The 27,940-nt window shown below is 31.4% G+C and overlaps 1 protein-coding gene and 1 long non-coding RNA gene across 6 annotated transcripts in view; one reads left to right on the top strand and one right to left on the bottom strand.

The window, feature by feature from the left end:
- Window positions 1-27,940, top strand: part of LOC128200956 (uncharacterized) — a 201,546-nt gene that overhangs the window by 172,316 nt on the left and 1,290 nt on the right. The window lies entirely within an intron of this gene.
- Window positions 5,966-27,940, bottom strand: part of LOC113520041 (uncharacterized) — a 51,349-nt gene continuing 29,374 nt past the window's right edge. The window contains exons 2-11 of one of the 5 annotated variants that reach the window (XM_031913675.2): window positions 24,512-24,759; window positions 22,833-23,034; window positions 12,932-13,070; window positions 11,336-11,452; window positions 10,952-11,200; window positions 10,286-10,390; window positions 9,651-9,881; window positions 9,052-9,211; window positions 8,615-8,771; window positions 5,966-8,412 (exon numbers count right to left, since the gene is read on the bottom strand). In XM_031913675.2, the coding sequence (XP_031769535.1) occupies window positions 8,343-8,412; window positions 8,615-8,771; window positions 9,052-9,211; window positions 9,651-9,881; window positions 10,286-10,390; window positions 10,952-11,200; window positions 11,336-11,452; window positions 12,932-13,070; window positions 22,833-23,034; window positions 24,512-24,521 (1,440 nt within the window). In that variant the 5' untranslated portion in view covers window positions 24,522-24,759 and the 3' untranslated portion in view covers window positions 5,966-8,342. The remainder of the gene's footprint in view (window positions 8,413-8,614; window positions 8,772-9,051; window positions 9,212-9,650; window positions 9,882-10,285; window positions 10,391-10,951; window positions 11,201-11,335; window positions 11,453-12,931; window positions 13,071-22,832; window positions 23,035-24,511; window positions 24,760-27,940) is intronic. The other 4 variants (XM_031913677.2, XM_031913676.2, XM_031913674.2 and 1 more) reach the window with 4 other exon arrangements.

The following is a 27,940-nucleotide window of genomic DNA, read 5'->3' as shown; positions in this document are numbered from 1 at the left end:
AAAAACGGATCTACGTTGATCCATTTTTAGATTACGTCGTATGCCGTACCGCTGTTACGACGTCCCATATAAAGCGCTTGACATCAGAGGCGGTCTGAAACAGGCAAACTTTTCGACCAAAGGTTGCAAATAAACATACAGCTCTTTTGATCTTAAACAGTCATTATAACCTATAGGCACCTGCAATACTAGGGGTATCCCATCCCGTGCACGTTACCGATTCTAAAGAAACTTTTATATACTCTTTGAAGAACCTCATACTATAGTCGGAAGAAACTCGGCAGGGAGATCATTCTATAGCCTTTCCAGTTCGCGGGTCAAAATTTCATTAAAACTGCACTGTACGTAACCATTTAGGGTCAAGTATGTGAGAATGAATTCCCTGTCGATAGCTACGATAAAAGGTGGCTGTAGCGAAAACAAAAGAGGAGCAAAGTCTCACCTTAGATTTAAGGGCTCAATAGCGCCTGTGAACTTGAGATATATATTAATTAACTTATAACAACTGTTTCTAATCCAGTATAAAAATAGTTCCACTAACCTGTTCTAAAATAACAGCTTGTTTCAAAATAATAATTATTGTTTTATAGTAGAGAACAGCTACTATCTCTTTTTAAAATAGGTTTCAGTCTATATGTTAGATACGAAAAAAAGCATGTTCGGAGTTTAGTTAAGTTGGTTTAGTTGGTTGTGGATCTGGAACAGTTTTTTTTTTCTCTTTATTTAGGTCAACAAACAGTAGACACAATAACAATATATATATATATATATATATATATATATAAATCAATAATTTTAGTGCCAATAATTTTACTTGTACAAAATCAAACATATACATATACATGAATGACAGAAATGTAAAGAGGTGCGTACCAGTGATCCACTCAAAATCAAAGAACTTCCAAATTAAAGTATATTTACCAGAAATAAATAAGTAAATACAACATGAATAACAAAATATCATTCCTCCGCCTCAAGTAGACCACCGATAAGTCTCCCGAATGCACCAACACGTTCCGTTCTTACGGTTTCAATAGAACAGTTTCGAGTTGTTATTTTTTTAAACCTGTATGTGACTTTTCCGATGTAAATGTTTCACCTCGATTTGTAAAGTATTTCCGATTTCCATATAGCACACTTGCAAAACACGTGACAGCTTCTTGTAATTGAACGCGGTGACGTGAGGTTAACGCGATGCGTATATCAAGCGCCTAATGAAAATTTAACTTGACATCGCGTCTGCGCGATATGTCATACATTGGATGGATTTTCATTGGACTTTCAACTGAATTATCAGCAAAAATACCTTTTCTCGAATATATTATTCGTTCACCTAGTCTAGAGCAGCGATGATTACTAAAGTGGGTTCCAGTTAAGTACAAATATTATTTAGTAATGATATATATAAAAGTTAAAGTCAAGAATACAGTGTTTTACTTTTAAAATATTTGTAATGAAAGTTTTTGTTCTTATTAAAACTACAGCGTTATTGATATATATATATGATATGAATAATATATATATATAAAATAAAATGTATTTAGTAAGGTTCTGTTGTCTTAAAAGTTTAGGGACCATTGGTCTTGATAATCTCGTATTCATATTGTGATATGTAGGGGGTACATTATCTAGAGAACGTGAGATGAAAGGAATTATTAGTAACAGAGGTCAACCGAGCTGACTTCATTTTCATCTATCACTCCTCACTGGTGCATCACCAGCATATATTAATTGCAAGTGTTAAGCGCCGGTTTATCATTTAATTTTCATATATTAAAAAGAGATGTAGGACATGACGATATGCTTTGATGCTATAAAGGATTAATTTGTGGTGTGAGAGGGTCACTAAATGCTATTTTTTTTCACCCAAATATAAAAAAAAAAATTCCAAATCGATATATTTCTTTTAGTTTTATCCAATCACAAATATGTGTCGATTTTCTTTATGTATTGCTGTGTAACCACAAATGAAACGACAAAAAAGGCCGTCGTCTACGCATCTCTTACCTTCTGTTTCCTTTATTGGTAAATTTTTTTGTATTTATAATTGCAATGGAATAAATAAATTAATAAATTATACAATAATTTTATAGTTTTTTTGTGACATAATGTTAATTATTTATATTTATTCACTTATATAGTATATTATTTATTTCATGGATATAAACATATGTATATAATTTATAATAATTGATATAATATAAACTTATGACGATGTTTGATGGTTGAAATTTTTATTAGTACTGTTTACAAATACGAAAATTTGTCAAAAAAAACCTTATCCAAAATTTCTCTATGCACCAAATATTTTACCAAAATTTTTTACTCCAATTTGCGAAAAAACTACCCAATCTAGTAACGGTGCGTGTGTCCACGATTTTGTATGTATACTGCGCAAGATAGTATTAAATAGAGGAGAATCGTTTATAGTAGCAATCTTTGGACATGAGCGATCGAGCAAAAAGGATAAGGATGACTCCCACAGGTGTTTTATCTCTGTCCTAGAAGACCAATTAGGAAATAGCTTTAGCCCATTAGGTGATAAATTTAACTGTCTGTTTTGCAATCAGTCGTGAATTACAAATGATCAATGGTTGGGGAAAATAAACCGTTATAGCTATTCATTTAAGCATCCAATTCACAGTAATACCAGAGGGAGACTTTGTACAAAAGTCGTTTGCTTCAGCACCTTTGTCCCATTCGTGTTTCTACCGTAAAGCAGTCGTGTTTGCATGGCTGTGTTTGGTTTGATGGATGGGACATGGCAGTGAATTTACAAAGTACAAAGGTATAACACCTGAGTTCTCAGGAACGGCAACGCATGGAGGGTATCATGGGTAGTATGAATGAAACAGTATACTCTGTTGTGTTCATGGTACTGCTCGTGTCTATAGGCGACGGTTACCACTTTTCAACAGGTGGACCGTCAGCTTGTTTGTTATTCTAAGTTGCATAAAAAATTCATTAGTCATTACTTGTTATAATTTAAATTACAAAATTTATTTAGTGATTAAGATTATATTATTGATACTCCAGTGTTATAAATAATTTGAAATGTATGGAAATTATAATTGCCTGTTATGTATTGGAGTTTAATTAGTTTTTCATCAGCCACCTATGATAAATATCAACATATTCTAACAGGCGCGCAAGTGGAATGAATAAATGACTTTATTTGCATTACAAAATGTAGAAAATTAAAAAAATCAGTTAAGTAAATAAAGTTACAAATAATAAAATTAAATAGATCGAGGAAAACAATTAAGAATATTATATTATAATGAGATTATAATTATGTACATATTCAAAAATATGTAAATATGTTGCTTTGTTTGTTGTGAGTACTTATTAAAGTGAAAAGTACGATAATATGTTAAATATTCATATGTTAACCATATTATCGTACTTTATTGTACGTAGTGTTGTTACATTGTGAAGTATAAACTAGAAACACTAGGAAATGTATGTGTAATGTAAATGTAATTTGTAACAAATTGCTTGGCGAAGGCATTTGTGTCAGAAATTGGCACTGTTCTGCGTACTGTATAGGTTTCAATTTAGTTTTAGCTCGCCACTTCGCGTGGATTAAATTTCTTTTTATATAGTTTTTTTTTCTATATTTTCGTGTCTACAAATATGTTCTGAATATAATATACCATATATGCTACAATACCATGACCGCTTGTAGGCAAGAATATTAATCAATGTTAAGGTCATCTTTAAATAATGACAGAACGAGTATCATATTTAAGTCTATTATAAAACTAACAATGCATAAGGCGATAAATAAAATAATAATGTTTTAATTATGTATTCTCTACATATGTATAATATATTTTGTCTTGTTCAAAGCCAAATAAGTTTGAGTGAATTTATAATAAAATAATCTGTAACTTATACATATGGAAAGTATTTAATAAAATTATCATCATTTTTATATCAGCCGTTAACTGTCCACTACTGAACATAGGCCTCATCCTTAAGGGGTTTTGCTAGTAGTTGCCACACTTGGTAGGTGGGATGACAAACGCAGTTAGGCTGCTGCCTATCCCTCGATCTCAAATTCTCTTAGTTGCATCTTACGACACACGGGCAAGAAAGGGGTGGGCCATTCTATGTAGGAAAAATAGTTTATGTTAAACATACTCTTTACTATTTGAATAAAACTGTACCGTGAAATACAACTGTTCTCGGATTTCGTGTTCAATATGGATGATTCATATTTATTATGTCTAACTCAAGGTTTTGCTCGTAATGTATGACAACGAGTATCCTGTTAATCTAAGATATGGACTATTTTGTGACCAAATTTAATTTATCTCCATTCAACCTTTTACACGTGTTCAGAAATATTCACATTTATAATATAAACAGCATTGGTTATTGTCTATATAAATAAATAAGTGCAGTACAATCAAATTTACTTCTGAAATCAGGATTGGAAGAATCGAACGCGGGTCTACTAAATTTAATAAATTTCTTACTATACACATTTTATTACGTTAATGTCGTATTCGTATCATGTCAGAAGTAAATACATTTTATATAAAGATAAGGAGTAATTTAATAATAATAATATATCAGTATTTTGCCATGTACATTTTGTATTTTACAACTGCAATACGGTTAGTAGAAAATTATATAATTGAATGAATGAATGAATGATTTCTCTTCACAAAAAGTAGTATAAAGAGACAACCTGAAGTACAATTAGATGTGTATTAAACTGTACTATTGTATAAAGCGTACTTATGTGCAAAATGTGCTCTCCTATCGCTTTCTTCTGATTCATATTTATATCCCGTGGCTATAACCAAATATCCTGCAACTTAAATATGATTTACATTTCAAAACATTATCTTATGTTCAAAACGTAAAATAAACAGAATTTTTTGTTCATCGCTTTCGCCAATACTATTCAAGCTATCTAGCGTGTACCTAAATGACCTGCTTGTCTATTTTACTGTAACTCTGTAATTGTTTTTTTTTTTACACTACCAATCTATATATTTTTCATCTTAGTTACTGATCGAAACGCCGATACCATTACTTTGCAGCGTTTACTTAGCTAAGTGATACTCGTTTATCGCGTCCTCGATCGACAAGACTAATGAAAGGTTAGAACCGTTTCACTAAAAGTCATCCCTTATTTATTTCGCTCTTGTGAATATGTCTGTCAATCTTCATTATTGTACTAGTTGTGTATACCAAAGATTTCGGAATAAAATACATGGAGTGCATAATTCACATAATGTGTTGTTCGTTGTATTTATGACATCGCCAATGCGTGAGAGAGGGACAGATATATAAAGATGCATCTACCTTTTGACTAGTGCGTACAAATCAAATTCATCAAGATACGTCCATTAGTTTTATTAGCTGTATAACCTTACCAAATTCAGATACAATCTGCTTGCATACTTTCTACATAAATTGTGTCGAATATATAATCTAGTAATGTAAAATTTGTTGTTGACATGAAAACTTGAATTTCCGGTAGTCTGCTTATTTTCTATGAAATCCATGCTATTATTATAAATACTAATAAGTAATGTAATTAGTGCCATCACTATCACACCAATCACCTGGTCATGAAGTTAGTGTTTATATTATGATACAAGTGTGGTAAAAAGCAATGAACAATTTGCGTGTACAACCCAGAAAACAAAACCGAACTAATTTAGAAAAGTTCATTCTCTACATTGATTCGACCAGTAATCGAATCTGGGACCTCATTACGCAAAGCAACGTCCTTAATGTTAAGCCACAGAGGTCATCTCAAGTGAGCTTTTTTGTTACCTCTTGCCCCTATAATGGCACAAACAATCTTCACGAAACTTGATATACACGTATATATACGCAAACGAAGTCGCGGATAAAAACTAGTAGTTTGAATTATTTTGTTTTTTTTTTATTATATAGGTATTTTTAAAAGGTATATATTGGGTAGGTACATCAGGAAAATAATATTAAGCACATTATTCATAAAAACAAATCAAACATTTAATAAACCATTTTATTATATTCATTTATCCATTTCTTTTTAATATATTCCATGAGAACGGGATTTTATTTTCCTCGTTATTATTATAATGTTTTTATTCGATATATTTACTTATGATACAATTTTTATATTAAATACACCAATAAAATAAATCTAACTACGGGTACGTAAAATTGTATACAATAAGAAACATGTTTGTGATAAAAAAAGGGACGATATTTCACCTCCTTTATTATAAAGGGATTGTAGAGTAGGTTAGAGTAGGTACATTTTACTTAAATATATTATAAGACGTATGATTTATGCTATGTATTTGAAATAATTTTATGGAGAACATATCTTTAAATTTACAGCCAGTTATTCTTTACAACATAATTGTTATTTTGATATATAATAATTTTTCAAAGTTTACAGACACACACTTAACCTAATAGCAGTAATAATAAAACTCCACTATTTTTCCCGAAGAAATTAATTAGGTACCTACCTATACTTACCTAACTAAACCGCGTCGATTCAAAACCCGCCCGCTTCGAAATTCTTTCAATCCTACAATATCAATGGATTTTTTTATTCCTTTAAGGGATCTGCAATCAAATTGGTAAATCTTTTTACCTCGTAAGGATCTTAGCGTGAAGACAGACACTTTTCGTATACTTCACCAAATCAGTCTCATAACCGCACTTTCTAACAAATGTTCAAAATTATTTTCACACGGACTACATTCCCTGGGAAAAGTAGTTAAGTTTTATTAATACTGTTACTGAACTTCGGGTTCCTTACACTTTACGACTAGCCCTGTATATTGTATGTTATGTAATTAAATATATTAGATAGGTAGTATAGAAGGATATATAGACGTATATGCTATAATACATATTTCAGCTCCTGTGGCTTTTCGTTTTTTATAATGACCAATAATACCTACCATTGTTGGTCAAATCACAGGATGTATAATATTACATATGAATATTATGTATATATATATCTAATATATAAAGCAGAAAGTTTGTTGGTATCAGTGTATTAATTTCTTGAACTACCAGTCGGATTTGAAAAATTATTTTTTACATTTGATAGCTCATTTCGTAAGGAAGATTATAGGCTATTAAACATCACGGTACGACCACGGGTAAAGCCGCGAAATACGGCTAGTTATGTATCTATGTATAATTGATGTTTTGGATAACTAAGTTGTAATTAGTAATCTGATGTTAATAATTACAAGTGTATACTTTGAAAGTACTACAGTGCTAAACTTTGAGGAACAACATCCTTTTCTAAACATGTAATATTATAGTGACAGTATTTATAAATTTATAAATAAAACTCAAAAGTTTTTTTTTTACAATCGATTAGTCTTATATACAATACCTAGATAGAAGTTGTAAAAAGCACGTGACACAAAGTAAACAATTTCAGTCTTCATAGATAATTTAAGTGTTCCAGGCATATAAACTTAGTGACATATTGCATGTATACATATGAGTTTATAATAAACGAACTTACTTCTTACATGTATACGAATGAGTTCGTACGAAAATGTTTTAACGAGTTTGTGTGAAAAAGTAATAAGTTTGTTCTAAAAGAACATAATGATTTCGTACGAAAAGTTTTAATGAAGCGCCTATTCTTACGTACGTCTTTTCTAAAAATTCTAGTTTTGCTATATAAAGTCATATATGCCATTACATGCCAGTTTCAAAATGTATATAAGATATGAAAGGAAAAGATTAAATACAGTCATATAAAGTCATTACAAATTATTTAAATACACATATTTGGAGATCATAAACACTTTGGTCTACACATAATATTTAATTTATACCTATTAATCGTAATTTGGTGTTTCATATTGATATCATTTACAATAAATTTCATATCAATAAAAATACTTTAGATACTATATCCTGCATTCACCACAGACTATTAAAAATAGTGCCGAAAAGGTTTCGCTAAGAAGTATGTAGTTTGTTTAGAATTGAGCTTTTTTAATTCTGTACAATACATTAATATAAGATCTTTACAACATGTACAATTATTATCTAACAATTAAATAAGTATACCACACGACATTTGTACCTATCTACACAAACTACACAAACGCTATAAGAATATCTCACTACGATACAAATGTACAATTCGATAAACGTTCTATTAGTTTTATATACACAAGTATCTTGGTATAAAGGAATTTAGCTGCTGTTTGTTGGATATGTGACGGGCGTTGCCTGGACGCGAGGAGGCGAGAAGCGAGCGGTTGAAGCTCAGATGGCGGGCAGCAGCGGACTAGGCGAGCGCGGCGGCCGCCGCACGCTGCCGCTCCACGACTCGGCCATCATATCCTCGTCTCCCTGCACACGCGCACTCGACATACTCTCAGCATCACAGTCCTCAACTTCCCAACTCTGAGATCGAGAGTTTGAATTATTTAACTTAGAGTAGGGCAGCTATACGATCGCTAAAGGGCCACTATCACGCAAGACGGAAATTTGAGGACTCATTAAAATTAACATGCAACCTGTTCTACGAGACGCGAAGGATGCTAAGGGGTATACGTGCGGGGCTGTGCGAGTGATGTAAACCACGTATTACGGTGTCAACACTTACATATAAGAAGTAATTACCATCATCGTGTGAGGCGTCGGTGGAGCAGGAGGAGCGGGGACTGATGGGGCGGGAGGCGCCATGGGTGGGGGCGGCGCGGGAGGCGGTTCTGGTGATGCTGCAGCTGGAGAGAACGATGATGGAGCTAGTGGTGATTGAGCTGCAAATAGAAAGCAAATTACTATTCGAGTAAATTGTTTGTTAATTAACATAGATAAGTACTCGTACAGTAATTTAAGACATTAGTATTAGAAAAATAAACTTGAAACGTAACTAAATTGCTGTGGAATTAATATAAGGGTAATTAAAGATTAACTAAAACATCATGTAACATAACTAATGCATAAAAGTTAGCTGAGACTTATAACTGCAAGCTACGAAAACTGATGAGGTTGAACTATTTTGTTAAGGTTGATTTATAAATTATTATTAGCACTCACCAGCTGCAGTAAGGGCCAGTACAAACTGGCTCCAGTGAACACAGCAACCGCAGCACAGTTGCAATGCTGCGCGACGTAGAGCTCGATGAAGAGCCATAAATAGAAGAGGGTTCACTGCCGCATGCACGTAAGAAATGTGCAGTGTAATTTGGAAGTACATCTGTTAAAGAAATAAATATTTTTAATTAAAAAATAAAAACAGTTGGAGATATAAACTCTCGAATACTTATTTAGGAGTAAATGGATGTACTCGTAGCTAGTGTTTCAAAGTTGTAACTTATAGCAATTCACATAAGACACTGTTCAGTATCTTTAACAATGAATATTTTTAATAATGATGATCCAGCTAACCTCGTTATAAATATAACAAAATATTATACTATATTCGTGATGCCTCGTACATTGCCACTTTTCTAATTCTAAACCTTTAGATGGAAATACGATAACATAACTGTAATACTGCTTCATCTTAGAATTAGGTAAGTTTAATATCTAAAAAAATCTGTTTTAGTTGAGTTGATTTTGTTGAGGATTGTCAGCTTGTTTATACATCTTAGCACAAAAAATAAGAGACTTGTACAAAATTTATATGAACTCACTTCGTATGCTATATGTGACGTCAATGCAGGATGATGTAAAAGTGTAATGATGAACAGTGGTCCCCAGAATAGGACATAAGCTGCAGTGATGACGAGAAACATGCGTACACGGCGTACTCCTTCTCGTTCTACGCGAGCTAAGTACCCTCGTAGTCGACGTCCTCCACCTAAAGGCAAGTTCGCACTCCCACTGGGTCTGCATTGCCCATCAGCCAATGCCCCATCTACTGTCTAGAAAATATAAAAAGCATTATCAAAGTATCAGGAAAAAGAAATTGATACTAGAAGAAGAAAAACAAATAAAAAATTTTATAAAATTGCTAAAGTTTATAGTTTTTTTAGGGTTAGCATTTATTTTGATTTTACGGAAGAGTTGTCAAAAAGCATTAGCAAAAGGTAGAATAAAATAGGAAAAAGTTGTTATTAATTTATTTTTAATTGGAGTTTTAGTAATAAATAAATTTATACTACTTTTTTATATGTTTGTTTAATTAATCTAAGTTAAAGGATAGGTGTAACTAATACAAATTGTGACTTTGAAGGATGAAAGTATGTACATGCCACTAAATGCATTCGGAAAAGTGTCTACTTTATAATTGCTACAGGTACTTGCTAGCATGCAAAACAATACTTACCCTAGGTCCAACGCTGTTAGGCAGAGAGTCCATACGTCTGTTGTCTCCTGCCATGCTGACAAGTGTTGTCACTAAACCAGCTACTCGAACTGCCTCTACGTTAGCCTGCATGCGATAAGATTTAAATTATCGATAACCCCTTAGCGTTGACCGCCATTGGACTAGTAAATCTCAATAGCTCGATTCTTAAACGCAGCGAACCCATTTCAAATATCTTCAATCACGAAAATTTAAATCTTATATTCAGAATGCTGCGAAAAATATTGGCAATGTACCAAGAGAAACTCTTAGTTCGGTCAAAGTAAGATGTATGCACAATGTTGCAGCAAATTCAAATTATGTGGATGACTTCGTGATTTTCAACGAGTTTTGGACACAATATGTGTCTCTCGCAACTGTGGACTAGCAATGCACTACAAAACTTTTGTGTCATTCAAATTAACTGCTATTGCTAGTTTCAACTCGAATAAAGCGGTGGATGGAATGATTTTACGATTACAGTAGCATGTAACAAATGATCATGGAGAAGTTTGGTGCAACTCAAAGTGACAATGGCAATGATAAGGCAAAACATAAGCGATGTATGCTATTAACCATTTTAAACCTCTCCATGCCATCTGTATATGGTCATATTTGTTATACAATTATAGTGTAAGCACTACAAACCTTGGTTAAATCTCGGTGAAGTTTCTTCAAATGGAAAAGTGTCAACCCAACGCAGACGGCGTTAACGCCTATCCAGAGGGCATTAAGGACATAATGCCTGAAGGGTCCTCGAACTAAAGGACAGGACGGAGCTGGGCCGTAAGAATTGTAAGATCCGGCACTGGCAGCTAAAGCCCCCGATAAGAACGTGGGCCCAAGATTTATAGTGATCGATGCGAACCATATCATGAATGTACCGAAAAGGACGCACTGTAACAGCAAATTAATTATTATTAATTATATATTCTATGTCTAGTACGGTGTCGTATAAATTGTTTTAGATGTATTTTCATTTCTGATGTGCATAATGTACCTTCTATTTATAAGATTTGATAACATTTTTACCTGGGGGCTATCCATTAGTAATGGTGCAGATAAATCAGCTTGCTCTTCCTCATTCTCGGGGAAAATAGGACTGTCATTTAGAACTGTTGTGAGCATGTTTACTGTTGATACAGTTACCTAAGACAAAGGAAATAAATAAAAATACCATGAATATATGGAAATAATAAACATATGTAAGTGTCTGCATCAAAATAAGAAAATATTTATTTCGTTAGGAAATATGTGGAAATAACAAAAGTCTTTCAATTCGTTAGAATTCTCTGTGGTGTAAAATATTCATTATTTTAGATTTCGGGTGAAAGAACTTATAAATTATTCTTGAAAGAATAACAAAAATAGAAACATGAACGATTGTTTTCACGAAACTTTAAGTCGTTGTCAACATTTAAGAAATTATTTATCATCATATTAGTCCTCTACTGTCTACTGCTGAACATAGGTCTTTCTTAAAAGGGGGGTATGCCAGTAGTTGCCACGCTTGGCAGGCGGATTAGCAACCGCAGTTAAGTTTTGGTGATGTTCTCAGAGCGACATTGCTGCTGATCTCAGGATCATTAAGTTCCCTCAGTCGCCTCTTACGACACCCACGGGAAAGGAAGGGGTAAAACCTATTCTATGCTGGGACCATACGGCAAAAAGAAAATATATATATATTATATATATATTCTTTATTGCACTTGTAAATTACAATGTTAATGCATTTATAAATATTTATATTTATATATATACATACCTATATGACAATAATATTATATTGTGTTCACTTTACCTAAAAAAATACCTACGTAATAAAATGTATCTGATAAATGCATTAAAATCAAACAAGAAAGTTATATTAACAAGTGCTCATTAATAAATATTTTAGCAACAATTAAAATTCTAATAAAGATTAGCATGAATTTCATTTTAACTTTTAGTTCTACCCCAGAGTCTTGGTAGGCAGTACAAAATTAAGTGTGAGAGATTACTGTTGGCTCGCCCTTATCCATCCAGCGAAGTTAAGTGCCAATAAATCACTTCTGCGGAAACTTTAGGAACTTGGTCATGGTTTTTTTGTTTCTTAATTCTCGTATTTCATTAATTATTTTCCCCAAGTTCTGTTCCACTGAATACTACATTACATTTTTGTAGGTCTCGTAAATGGCTCTAACAATTTGTTATTTAATTATTATGTTTCTATACAACTTGGAATGGTAAACAAGCTGATGGAATTTTTATTCCTGGAAAATGAAAGCCCTACAGATAACATAACACAATAAACTCTTTACTGTACATAAAACAGACGTATATGTGCATAGAATATTGATACAGAATGTGCAATTACAAAACATATCGATTTAGATAGATGTAATATTAGTTAGTTCAGATTAATAAAATTAGCGAAATATTGATATCAATAGAAAATACAACTGGTAATTTAATAATAACGAATGAAAATATATTGAGCTATTTCCGATACATATTTAAAAAAAATAGTTTTTTTGAAAAAAATTATATACCTATACATGTTATGATGTACTAATTATTTGAATTTTACCAGTATTATATTCGAAAAAAGTATCGCTCGAAAGATATCAGAGTATATAAATTACATACCAATAAAAGAAATGCTGTTTCCACGAGTGAACACTTGTAGACCGGTTGGCACCGGAACACTGCAATACCTAAAGGTAGGAGTATAGCTGCGCGGGCGCAGTCCACTATCGCTTGATGGAACAACAGACCATGTGACCACCTGTGCATAAAAAATGTTAGCTTCAGTAGGTATATCTTTTTGCCAGAGGAAGAGATTGTATGTTTGTCCTACTCGTGTTTTCCTCGAAAAGCAGTTGTGATTGTAGGGTACTGCAGTTTGAAGGAGGTGACAAATGCATAATACCATACTCCTTAGAAATAGCAACGGAAGAGCCATAAGTAGCACAGTGATATTCACGCTGCTATTCATATTTACTTTGTGTCACAACCTAATGGTTATCAGGTACGTTGTCAGCTTGATTGTTATTTAAAGTAGGTATCATAAGAAAATATTACTCAATCGCATCGATGGGGAACGGATTGCCAGTAATGGGATCTAGAGGCCTTATTGGGTATATCAACTTTCACGGGTTCCCCTTGGAACCCATCGTATTTAATACCTGGTGAATTCCTCATAATGAGCCGACTGACTTGTTTTTACTCTCACCTATCATCTCTCGCTAGTCGTTGTATTCTGTATTTAAATGGGGTTACTATTAGATTTTTATGTTTAAAAATAACAATCACTTCCAAAAAAGTTAACTGAAAGAGATTGTTCTTAAAATTAAATCCGCCTTACTTGTATTCATATTTGTATACTTTTAAGAATAAATAAATAAATATATAGGAATATACCTGTCATAACTAAACCCCATAATTGATTTAATAAGATTGTCTTGAAAAGATTGCTTTCAGCAATAAGACCGCCTTACTGTACTTATACAATTATATCGTTGAGTTTGTAAATTGCCTTGTTTATTTCCTATATTGTATAATGCAAATAAAGTATACACATTCATTAAATGGTTGAAATAATGATGATAATGACTTTTATATAATGAATGATGATAATTTTTTTTCTCTATTTAAAAGTATCTGTGTTTTCTCTATTTAAAAGTGCCACGAGTTTTATGGAATATATTTTTCACTAAGACCTGATGATGGTGTTGTATCATTTATAAAAAAAAAACCAGCGTAATTTTAATTAAATAAACCGTAACTACCTATAATTATTACTTTAAATAATTTGACCCGTAACTGTAATTAATTTTACCGTAAAGCTAATTAAACGGTAACTTTGATGAATTTAACCGTAGGGTTTAATTAATTTGAAACACAGATCAAAGGAATAGAGGGCATGATCACGATCTTTTCAAGCTTGTGAATATTTATATTTAACTTCACCAGAGGGAGACTAAGTATAAAAGTCTACCGTGAAGTATCTCTGCTTGAATGGTTGTGTTTCAGTTTGAAGGGCAGTTTCAGTTTGAAGGCATAATGCAATGAAATTACAAGGTAGGGACATAACCCCATAGTTCGGGGAGAAAAGGGATTGTTAGTAATGGAGATTAGCAATCCCATGGCTAGCAATGTAGCCTATTAGGTCGACCTCCACGCGGTTCCTATTGGAAACCATCGTGATTGATTTATAGTTGAATTCGTCGTGGTCGGCCACCTAATCTGCTTCATCATCATCTATCATCCCTCACTGGTACTGGTTAGTATATATCGGTAGCGCAGGCGGGGTAACCATTTCATTATTATCCATTAAAAAACACCATAGTTCTCAGGAATGGTAACATTATTATTTTTATATTAGTGTTATATGTTATGTATATATTATGAGCACTACATTGTATTCTGTAGTGTCCATGGTGCTGTTCACATAAATAGGCGACAGTTGCTATGTTTCATCAAATAAGGTGTAAATTTTTTGTTTTTTTTTTTTTTAATTTAAAGAACCTGTCAGTTCTCAAGTAAGTTTTTTCAAGAATAAAACGATATCATTCCTATAAACTGAGCAAGATATTGTTGTATTGCAAATAGAAAAGCTGTACATTTTGATAAATGTCATGGACGCCAATTATTCATTCTGCCAAACATTGGAGAAGAAAATATATAAATTCTTTATCGGCAAGCAATTTATCAATCCGCGTCTTCGCGTTTGGATGAAATGCTACAAAAACTATAGTCGGCTCTGCATGTTGAATATATTACTTTGGAAAAATAATAGGTTTTTTTTTTTTATCTAGTAAGACATAAAATACAAGAATTAAATCTAGTGTACATTTCCGTAGCTATCGTTAAACAGTTTATTTCTTAAAAAATATATAAATTGAATACTATCCTTTGTGTTTATGTTTGTTGCTGTATACATGTAATATCAAGTAATTTTTTAAAACTCAAAATACGCACTTTAAAATAAAGTTAATTAATAAACCAAATAAATTACACGTTGTAAAAAAAAAACAATGTTTTGACAAAAATTTTAACTTACAATACGTAAAATCGTGTTTTTACAAAGAAATTTTGTTACTGAAAAAAAAAAAACAAACATATACTACATAGAATAAATTACAAATATTTTAAATAATATTATTTATAAAATTATAAATGGTGGAATAAAGTGAAAATAAATAATTATTATATAAGCGATATAATATGTACGTTACTGTAAAACCCGCATTATAGTAAATCAAATATTTTCTATTCATGTAAATATACATAATAAAACGTGGTAAATATAAAAAATAGACATAAAATTTAGACATATTTAGTGCGTGGTGCTCGTATTGCGAATACGAGAAAGGTACGAGTAGGTTAGGTTTAGTTTGATGAAAGTCCTGAAAAAATATCTTTTTTTATATAAATTTCTTACATTTACCAACTCATGTTGGCAAATTCTAGAATTTACTGATAAAATCTAAGAATTATCAATCAACGAACATTTACAGTAACATATAGATAAAAATAAATACGAATTAAGGAACTCCTTCTTTTCGAGACCGTTTAAAAAGGAACTCTAGAGACATAGAAGAAACTAATACATAAGCATGTATTCATATGGATAAGAGAATCTCACATCCCATAGGCACCATAATTTCCGCCTCGGTATCCATTTAGATAGTTTATTGGCCATTATTGAGATCTTACGATATTATTTGTAAACACGTATCCCACAAAGCTGTAGTAACACGACATTAAGGAAGACTGTTACAATGTGTAAAGTTATTACCACTCAAACTCGGTAACAGCGTACGTTATTTCATCCTCCATGATGCAGATAAAAGTTTATTTATAAAGCACTAGCTTTTACCCGCGACTTTGTTGGATATGTTCACTGATCGGTAAAAATAGTCCTCCATGCCGTATAGTATGTTATGTTGTTTTACCAGTCGTTAACTATCCACTGCTGATCATAGCCTCCCCCGTAAAGAGGGGAGGGGGGGTAGCCAGTAGTTACCATGCTTGGCAGGCAGGTTGGCAAACGCAGTTTGGTTTTTTGGTGGTGTTTTAAGAGAAACGCTGCTGCCCATCCCTCTACAATAAGCTCCCTTAGTCGCCTCTTAGAGTAACCATGGGAAAGAAGGGGTGGCCCATTCTATGCTGGGACACACACAGCGATTTTATACATATATGACGCGACAATGACAATACACGAAGTGATCACACTTATAATTCCCAATTTGGTTGTAAAACATTATTACATATGGCAACATTTTCATTCGGTTATTCATATAAGACAACGGTTCATATAATTTACATAATTTACGTAATATATATTCATGTAATTTACGGAGACTCAGTCTCTAGCTTCATCGCATTCGACGCAAATTTCTTAATTTTTTACTATAAAACATTTTTATACTAATATGGTTTTATTAAATTGTGCACTGGTAATTCCTTGGTCTATTTTATGGTGTATGTGTAGTTGTTATTTATCTAGTGTAGAAATCCGTAACAAAATAAATTAAACTGTACTAGTACTAGAAACCTACGTACATAGAAATCGTGGCATTATGAATGAATAAGATCTTATGTATGTATGTATAGATTATAGGTAAGTTTTAAAAAATTGTGACAAAAAAACTGTTATACTAGAAAGTGATAACTGCCTATAATTAGTTTATATATTTATACATGTTTTTTCTTCTTATATCTGTAGTTCTGAGTTTTAATGTTGAAGTTATTGGCGTATTAATAAATAAATAAAATAAGACAACCAATTTATATAAATGAAGACATGCTGCATTTTTAAATCAAATTCTTCTTTTTATTTTGAAATTTCAATGTCATATGCCACCCATCAAATCGTAACATAGGCTTGCAAGCACAGCTGTTTTACAGTAGGAACAAATGGGACAAAAGTAACCAAGAACCTTTTTATTTAGAATATTATGCAATATATTATTAGAAGTATTATGCATAGAAATATAATCATTTTAGATATATTAGGTATCATTTAGATGTGTTGTGTTGTCCACTATCAATGTTGTGATCGTGTTGTAACTGTAATACCTATTATTTTTATATTTTTTTTAATTAAATCTTTTTTTTTATCTCTACCAATTCACAATTTCTATTAGACATTTAAATGTTGACTGGAAGAAATTTCTTTCCTGGGATAAGTCCGTCATTGTACTCATTCTTTTCTTAAGAACCCTGTTTCCTATAATTTAAGACTTTACTGTACAATAAAATGTTACAATCAAACAAAGAAACAAACTACTTTACCAGAGGGAGACTTTGTACATAAGTCGATTGCTTGGGTACCTCTGTCCCATTCGTGTTTCTACCGTGAAGCAGTTGTGTTTGCATAGCTGTGTTATGGTTTGAAGGATGGGATATGGTGTAAATTTATAGGGTACAGAGGAATAACATCTGAGTCCTCAGGAATGGCAACGCATGGGGGGTATAATGGGCGAAACAGTCTACTCTGTTATGTCTTTGATACTGCTCATGTTTACAGGCGACGGTTACCACTTTCCATCAGGTGGGCTGTCAGCTTGTTTGCCATTCTAAGTTGTATAAAAAAACTACTTTTGTACGAACTTTAGCTCTATAATTTTTTTTGTTTGGATTATGTGATCTTACATATCGATACGGTTGTCGACATCGGCACTGTCAGCAGAGAGACTAAAAATGTTCAGATACACGTCTGTGAAACTGAAATACATCGAAGTAGGCGTCTGTTCCACTTTGGACCTATACATATCTAATGACAGACCCCAGGTTATAAGACAAAAATAGTAAAATCTAAAATACGACTCGTATCTACTTGTAACTCTTTTAAATAGACTAGACGAGACTGCCGAAGGAAGAGGGTAATGTAAGTAGGTATGTCTGTATATTTTGCATAATGTGAGTACATTCTATTAGTTAGAACTTTATGCGGTCCTCCTTGGAAATCGTCGTAATTAATCACAATAAATTACAATAAAATTGAATATCCCAAAATTTTAATATATACTGCGAAGTCGATACAATAAAATGAGACAGAATGCTTTTAGCAGTATTTCGCCTTATACAATTATGTATTGAAGAAAAATAAACTATAAATAGCTACTATTCATTATATCATTGGCCGCGTGGTCACGGCATAGAATAGGCCACCCCTTCCTTTCCCGTGAATGACGTAAGAGGCAACTAAGAGAATTCAATGGTCCAGGGATGGGTAGCAGCATTCCTTAAAATACCACCAAAAGCCTAACTGCGGTTGCCAATCCGCCTGCCAAGCCTGGCAAATACTGTGAACAGTTAACATGCGATATAATGATGATTATAACATTGGGAAACTACCAGCATCAGTACTAGTTTGCAGTGCACATCATTTGTCTTTCAAGTCATTCTCCTCTTAAATGATTTGCCATTATCACTACATAATCGTTTGAAATTTGGTAAATATAGTACTCGTATATTCCGCAACAAGAACAGAATGAGATGATTGAATGAATGAAAACTCTTCAATGAATGATGCACATTATTTATAAAGATTAACAATAAGTACACAAACAAAACAAATAATTGATTACATAAAAGCAAGATAAAGAGGCTACAATTATCACTAAATAGCGATCTCCTCCAGGTAACCTTAAGATAAAGAGGAATAATTAAAATTGTGCCTGGTCAAGGCGTAACAGAAAAATAATAAAACAAAAAAGGGTGAAAAAAGGAACTAAAGATAAATTTAATACGTTATTTATACATAGAAGCAAACACTTTTATTTGTATCTTTTATCTTTGTAATTTTCTTTGAAATTGATTTCCATTTTACTTTGATACGAGTAGTTCTAATAATATAGATATGTCAGGACAATCTCACTGTATTACTAATTATTCGTATTACAGCAAATACTTGTCCTTCTACAGCATATGTATTTACGTACAATCAAACAATAATTACATACTATATTGAGACAAACCTCTTGATTGCATTACGTATTATTATATAGATATGAGCTGACTAATGTGAAATATCTAATTTCAAATATGTTACGACATTCCTCTTATATTAAATGTATCATTAGATATAATTATAATTACATCGAATAATCAGTCCTATATCGCAGCCTACGATTTATGTAGAAAACAAATACTACTAAACTTGTTAAGTGATGATTTAGTTCATAAGACCAAATTACTTTATTTGTATACATTTTTGGAAGGCGTAGGAAAAAGTTACGCAGTTTCATGGTCTCTAAAATGTACCATTGGGATTAAAACCGACAACACTGCAAAGAGAACAACAAATTATATAATGGCTATATATATTATACTATAGTACTTTTAATATCACATAAAAATATATATAAATAATATATAGATATGGAAAAAAAATTGGAAATGTTTTCATTTAATTATCAACAGACTTCAAAAAGAAGAAGGTTCTCAGTTCGGTGAAATAATTAACATTCCTCTTTCCACTGTAATTTAAAAACATGAATAAAATAATAGTTTTAAATTTAAAAATGGAATAATTTCCGTGGAAAATTTAAATTAAATTACGCTTTAAAGAGGGCCAATGTTAGATGGTTTATTAAATTTATAACCAAGCACTATACCCTTCTCAAAATGTCAGTCAGTCGAAACTCAATTTGCTTTTTGGGTTTACAAGATTATATCTAAAGATTTCTTGATATTTAATATACATAACTCCTATCGATTTCTTGTATTTGTTTAAAAAATGGAAGTTTTCAATTCTCTTGTATTTTTTTATGTTTATTACCTCATAACTCTATCAGTTATATACCAATTTAGAAAATTATTTTTTGTCTGAAAAAATATACTTTCAGATTTGTACTATAGAAATTTTTACTAAAACCGGTTTCTGTAGTTTATTTTATAAATTATAAAGACTGGCCACTTTATTGTGGCCAGTCGTTTCTTTTGTTCTAATTTTAAATTATTTATTTTAAAGAACAAAGGTTGAATGCAATGCGTAACTGTTCTTCATCTCCAGAAAGGGAGCACAGGTTAAGTTAGTTTGAAGTATCATATAAAAGGTGATTATTAAAAAAAAAACACTTATGGTTAAGTTTGAACAAAAATTAGTTATATTTGTACAAATACACTAGTAGGTTAGATTTTTCTCTTCAGGAGAGGAACTACCCGATAGTGGGACGTTAATGATCGTTAAGGTGAGGTAATGTTGTAAGGGATTTAATTAAGTACAACGTTCTAAAGTCCAACTACTAAATATATCAAATTTTCAATACATATAATTATTATTAGGTATATTATCTGCAAAATCCATGTAATTTGGCCAAATGCCATAAATTTATGGTCGGTATGGTAACATATGTGAAACACCGGCAAATTAGTGCCCATAAAATGCATATACCGTAACCTTTATTCTAGGCAAAGATAAATATAGAATTAAAGCCTTTGCTTTTACAACATATGTAAACTTTTATAAAAAAACAGGCACACATGATCGAATTATTACATATATATTCTCCTATGTCATATGATATAGAATTAATTATAATTTTTAATTTGTTATAAAATATGCGGTCAGTGCTCCCCTTATATTTATATAATTTACTTATTAAATGTAACGTCTGTAATCATTGCATTTGCTTATAATTTGTATAGTATTTTGGCTTGTTAAATTATTATTAAAGTACATTAGACAAATGTAAAGAAATCTGTAACTGTTTCAAATAAAATAAATAAATAGTAAAAACATATTTTCAATGCGATAACATGAAATAAATATTTTTAACGAGTATAAAATACTTTCGATTTATAAATTAGACATGATTCGACATTTTTACTCCCACTCAAAAAAAATCTTTCATATCATGAATAAACGTCTAGGTGATTTGTAGACACATTAGATAGTATATACTTGATTTAAAAATATATTGTATTGTATACCGGTCTATACGATGACATCGGTGCTCCTTATCACTTCGGGTTTGCTGGAAGAGAACTCTTTCAGAGTTAGGTTCGCTTTTGTTCATTTACTTACTTCTGTCATATTTTTTATGTATTATTAGTGTGTGCAAAAAAGTATAAGTAAAAAACAAAATTGACTTTTAAAAATAGTAGCTAGATCGTCGCAAAATGAATAATGAAACTAATACAGGAATAAACATTATAAATTTCAAAAATTTCGCTTTAGAATTGGCGATATAACCGCGTATTATAACTATCAAATTAAAAATAAATATCTATTTTTATTACAATTTATAATAAGTAAGTATTATATATAAGGCGTAGTACACACTTATGTAAGAAACCAATGTCATGATGAGTAACCAGCTTCTTTAATATAATCCGTGATCCAGAATACGTTCGTGATCAATCCGTCGGTGTTTCATCTATACGCGTTACTTAGCGAACAGTTTATGACGCTGTAACGTGCTATCAAATATTACAACCCTATTCCTATTTTATGTGTAAGGCTTCATTCACACATCGACGACTCGTGAATAAAAATATGGATCGTTTTTATTTTCGCACCAGTTGACATACGCATATGTTGAATTTACAGTCAAGCTTTGTGTCCTTAGTAATTTTATAAATATGAGTGTTTGTTTTTTATCTCTAGAATCTTAATGGCTAATAAATCACTATAAAATTTGGTACATAAAAATAGCCCATGCCTTCTCCATCTCATATAGTAAGTAATATAGGATGGAGATGACATAGACTATTTTTTAACTTTGGCTGCGTAACTGACCAGTATGGTCAGTTACGCAGCCAAAGTTGTGAGTAAAAGTTAGTAATAGAAATACCTATAACAATAAATGACCTATTCCTAATGTTTAAATAAAAAACATATTTTAAAATCTTTCATACCAGAACACAAAAGCAAAAATAAATAATGTCCCTATCTGACCCTGATATATATATATATATATATATATATATATATATATATATATATATATATATATATATTACATTTAATTCTTGATGAGGTAGTCAGACTTAAAGGTACCCTAACTGCGCTATGAGTTTCCATAGTAGGGTAATACGGAATGGTTGGTGAAGATGAAGCCAGGTTAGTCGACTCATTGTACCGAATAATGCAGGAAGTAAATACAATGGTTTCCAAAAATATTCACGTGAAGGCGAATTTGACAAGAATAAGAATATTATTTATTGAAATAAATTAAATTACAGGTATTTTTTAATATCCATTCTTTAATAATTACACTAGTCATTCGAAATGCAATTTCATCTGAGAAGAATGGGAAAGAAACTAAACTGTTGCTTTTTTCAACAAAAGATTTTGTAATTATAAATTTGTGTCAATACAAAATAACAAATAGTATGAGTTATTTAAATTGTCAGCCAAATCGAGTCCATGCAAAGTATGTTTTTAACGATGTAACTACAAGTCTTCATAAATAACAATCCTCTCCTTTTAGATCTAATAGGTTGAGTTAAAGTTAAGTACATCAAATAATTTAGTATTCTTATCCTAACATTAAAATCGAAAAAAATTATGGATGATAACGACGATACTTACCTTCTTAATTGTTTCTTGCTTAATATAACAGTCATTAGTGCCAAGTTTGCGGACATCCCCAGACCTGATAGCGCGAGCAGTGCTGCGGCGCTCGCAGCACCCCCTGGCGGGCAATGCCTCGTGTTGTTGAGGATTGACGAATTACTAGCACCAGCCGAACCGAAGCGCAGGTTCGCGCCTATCATCGCCACCGCTGACCCTGCTGTAATTGTTAATTGACTTTATTATTTTTGCTTGGACAGTCGTCGCTTTTGATATTATGTTTTATAACGCTATTAATACTCTGTGTTATATAATATCTATCTATATATTGGCTCGCGTGCGGTGCGGTTTTAGATGAGTTTCCTCACGCAAACGCTAAGAATGTGGAAGGATCTGTCTACTGAGGTTTTTTCTACAGATTACAATATGGGTTCTTCAAAAAGAGTGTATTAATTTAAGACTGGTAATCCGTATGTAATATTTCAAACAGTATTTATTATTTTAAAAACTATATTATTTGTTTATTATTACTTATGATATTTAATGGCCAGCATAAATTAGATCTACGATGGAACCAATGCAAAATATCCATTAATAAAAATACAAGAAAAAGATCAGAAAGTTACAAAATACTTGTGTAGTATATCTATAAATAGGACCTAGCCCTCTTTAAATACTGTATAAGTGCATTTATATCTATTTTTTTTATAAAAAAAAGTATTATAATTATATAATATATAATAAACGTAAGAAGGATTTTTTTAACGTCCTTTATTTGAATTTCGAGCACGAATATTTTTAAACAAAGAATGTCAATAAGAAGTCACATTATGTTATGTACGGCTAGTAGGTACCTAATAAATAGCTTTTTTTTCGGAAATTGAACACCGCAGTTTGATGAGATAGAAGCTGATTTTATGATCTCGCGGGCGAACATGAATGGAGAAAGGTTAGAAGGGTGCGTTGTACAGGATGGTTTTATTAGATCTCTGTCCATTGTGAGTGCGGTCTATTTACAGTTTATTAAACGACCTAGGTGTATAAACTTCGGTTACTACCTACGGGATTGTAAAATCCCCTTACCAATTTCACCCTTATTTGTATTCCGTGTGCCTTTGATGAAAACTGTTGCGTTGCACGCAAAAGTTTTTCAGTGAATTAGAAGACACAGTAGCACTTAAAGTAACTTTAGATACATTATTCTTAAAACAACAAATTTGTGCCTGTAAAACATCTGAAGATTATTAGGAATAAAAGTGTGAAATATTAGAATCATATCGAATTGAACATATCTTTTGTTTAATTTTACTTTAATTACAAAATAAACAAAAAATTCTACTATATAGTTTGCAAAACAACAAAAAGTTAAACTTAATAGAATGTAAATATTTAATTAATTGATTAAATAACAAGAGAACGAGAGAGAAAATATACTTTATTTGTATCATATTAATAATGTCATTTACTGGCGTGTTGTTTTATTTATTATTTATTACACGTTTTATGGTTCAATTTAAATTCATGTAATACGAAATTGTATCTTATGTGTAAATAATAAAATATAAATTGTATTAATAAACTATTTAATAAGTTCATTTTGTTTTCGTATAATCTTCACGTTAATGTACTTTTCTTAAATTTTTGAGATAGTATACACGTATTGAATTTAAAATAATATATAAAATTTTATACATTACCTGCCGACATTTTGTTGTGTTGAGACGTCCAACTATATTATAAGCTGTTTATAAAATGCAATAAATCAAACTGACAGTCAATTGGTTCGTCCCCCACCCCCCGCCGGCCCATTGCATTTTAGCACCAATCACGTTATTTTGCACTGACATCACACTGACAAACTTTGTTTACTTCTTGTTCATTTATTTCACTATTTTATATGAAATCTAAAGTCACTTAGATTCTTGAAATATCCTTTAAGCGAAACCTGTAAATATAAAAAAGATTAGTTTAATATTATGTTTATCAGTTACAATAAAAACAATAAACAATGTAAGATTAAAATCAAAAGTAAGTGGGCATATCTACTAATATTAGACAAAACTTTGATCATAATTTCAGTCATCAACTGTCCACTGCTGAATTGCATAGTTCTTCTCCATAGATTGGCATAAAGAACGGTCTTGAGTTACGTGCATGAATATATTTATTGACTATTTACATATATTTGAGATGGTCTCTGTAAAACTTTAGAGATTAAGGAACATAAAAAAATCTCTAAAATTTTTGACACGCTAATAGAAAAAAAGGTTTGACTCATTAAAAAATAATAAATTTAAAATATTTTTGTCGTTACTTATAAAAGTGACGGTAGTTTATATTTATTTACTAAGCTTCTATACGAAGTTCTTGCGCTTCTAAGAATAGATGAAATCGATCAGAAAACTTTCCACAATAGCATCCAATGGAGTGCCAATTATCACAGAAAAGTTCTTCAACTCATTCATGGGCAACCGAATAACTCCTTGTAAATTAAATTGGCCGAAACTGAAGAGTTTACAATACGCCATAATTAGTTTAACAAATCTTCGAACACTGTCGGTACTCATGATTCGTTCGAGGCCTTTAGATTTTACCTATAGACATAATAGTGTAGATAAAATACAGGTAAACAAAATTCTAAAAGAATGTCCACGATACTCTCAAGTTGTAGAAAAAAGATAATATTACTGCATACCTATGTTTTTTTTAATGAATTTTTTGTCTATTTATTTTATCCGAGTCTCAGATGAAAACAACTGAATTGAATTATTTTAAAGTTAGAAAAATGGTCTTTCAAAATGGCAAAATTTTTATTCAGTTCAGTCTTAAAATGCAAAAAGAAAATTTAAATAATTTTCTTCAGTATCGTTTTATTGTTTTATAAATATCAAGTATACAAAGAACTGAAACATCGCCAAAGAAAGACATTTCTGTATAATAGCTATTGCTATTCGTAGAAAGAATAGCCTTGTCAGAATTTCTCTAGATGGAACTCCCTAGGGAGAATTCCCAATAGTAAATAAGTATACAATATCAATATTTTTACAGTTTTTATAAAAGCAATGGAGTTCTATTCAACCACAAACTCTTTTAAAGTTAAACATTTGTATTTATGATTAGAGACTTACCTAGATTTTAACAAACAATTACAAATTGATATAAAAATTATTTTTTATTTCTTTTATTATATATATAATTTGTATTTTTATATCTTTCTCTGTTCTATTGTAGTGTTTTATTTATCATTTACTGTTTGAAGTGTTTAAAGATGTAGTGAGCATTAAATTATATCACTATATCTTAAATCAGCATTTCCTTTTACTAGCAATTAGTAATATTCGTAAGAATAGTTTCATAACATTACTATATATTAATCTTGTCAACATCAGTAGCTGTCTATGTAAGCTAATTACAAGAGTATGCTCGCCTCATTCCACGTTGATTCAATATGCTCAGCCAAATATTGGCAAGTCAAATAATGAAATAAAATATTTATTGGCAACATATGAACATAAATACAATTTATATGTATATTCTTTAGTGCACTTGTAAATAAAGATACAGCGATTAGTTTAACAGCTAGTCAGCAAGGGCAGGCTTATCTCTAAAAGAGATTTCAATATTTCTTTGGATTACGAGTAGCATGTTTACTTCTTCAATTCATTTACATACTCTATTTGCAATCATTTCACTACACCAGTTCTTACCTTTCTGGGCATGTTATCTTTCACATAGTCCATTTATCTATTTCTGGGTCTTTCTCTGCACTTATAACTACATTCATAGATAATACCTTTCTTACCATATTTTCTTCTTCCCTGCGCATACCTATATCACGACAAATGACTACTTCTCAACTTCTCTATTACTGGCGCTACTTCCAAACTTTCTCTTATATTATTCTTGAACTTATAAATTTATATCAGAATACACATGAACAAATATGATTTATATGAACGAATGAGTATACTTTATTTGCATTATACAATATAGGAAATAATCAAGGCAATTTACAAATACAACGATACAATTGTATAAGTACAGTAAGTTTATAATATCTGTCAAGCCGCTATCACTTGATTGCAAAGTATACAATCAAAGCTCCCACAAATAATATTCAAATTATAGTGATCTGTACTAAAATCCGTTGCATAGTTTAAAAGAAGTAAGCAGAGAAAATAATAGGTGGTCAGCGACTTTATTATTTATTATTTTGATATATCATCATATCAGCTGTTAAAAGTCTACTGCTAAACGTAAGTCTCTCTCTATTGAGAGGTTTTGCCAGTTGTTGCTACGCACGGCAGGCGAGTTGGCAATCGCAGTTAGGCTTAGGTGATGTTTAAAGAGAGATGCTGCTGCCCATCCCTCGCACATTAAGTTCCCTTAGTTGCCTGTTACGACACACACGGGAAAGTAAGGATTAGCCCATTCTATGCTATCATACATGTGACCACATAATTTTGACATGTTGCGAGATAATATTTATGACATCTTTATTAGTGACTCAATAAATACATGTGTTCTTCATGTACATATGGTGCCAAACTAATAAATATTTTCTTTCTTTATTTGACTTGTCCATCAATATGCTGATTGTAACGTAACAGTAATAGCAGCAATTACCGACAAAGTAGACAAATTTATTATGCACTATGAAACTATTTCTTATTACAGATTTTATTTTTAATCTCTCTCATTTATCCTTCATGTCAACACGGTTCAGATGCTTTATATTTCGTTGGACGGTTTCTATAGAATAAAGTTGTAAGCCGGTCTTGTATGCTTTTAGCGTTACATCACGCACGCATTAGTTCAGCATCTAAATCATCTGAAAAGTCCCCACTTTCAGTACTTTCCATTAAAAAATAAAATGGACGAAAAGATTTTTCTTCCTTTTTTTTTATAATGGAGGAGTTTTTATGCAAAATGGCGAGGGACGGACCCTTGAGAAAACGGACACAATAGGTATACAGTAGGTTCGTTTAAATCACCTTGAATTATTCAAAATACAATGAATATAATTATGTAAAAGAAAATTTATATTAGGTAAAATCAGAATCATTGGTATCCTTTTAAGTGAGTATTCTACCTCTATAAATGAAACTGAATATTTTCTTAAGAAC

The sequence above is a fragment of the Galleria mellonella genome, unplaced genomic scaffold (genome assembly GCF_026898425.1).
Source record: "Galleria mellonella isolate WM207_F2 unplaced genomic scaffold, CSIRO_AGI_GalMel_v1 utg117, whole genome shotgun sequence".
Taxonomy (NCBI): domain Eukaryota; kingdom Metazoa; phylum Arthropoda; class Insecta; order Lepidoptera; family Pyralidae; genus Galleria; species Galleria mellonella.
This window is presented reverse-complemented; position numbering and strand designations above follow the sequence as displayed.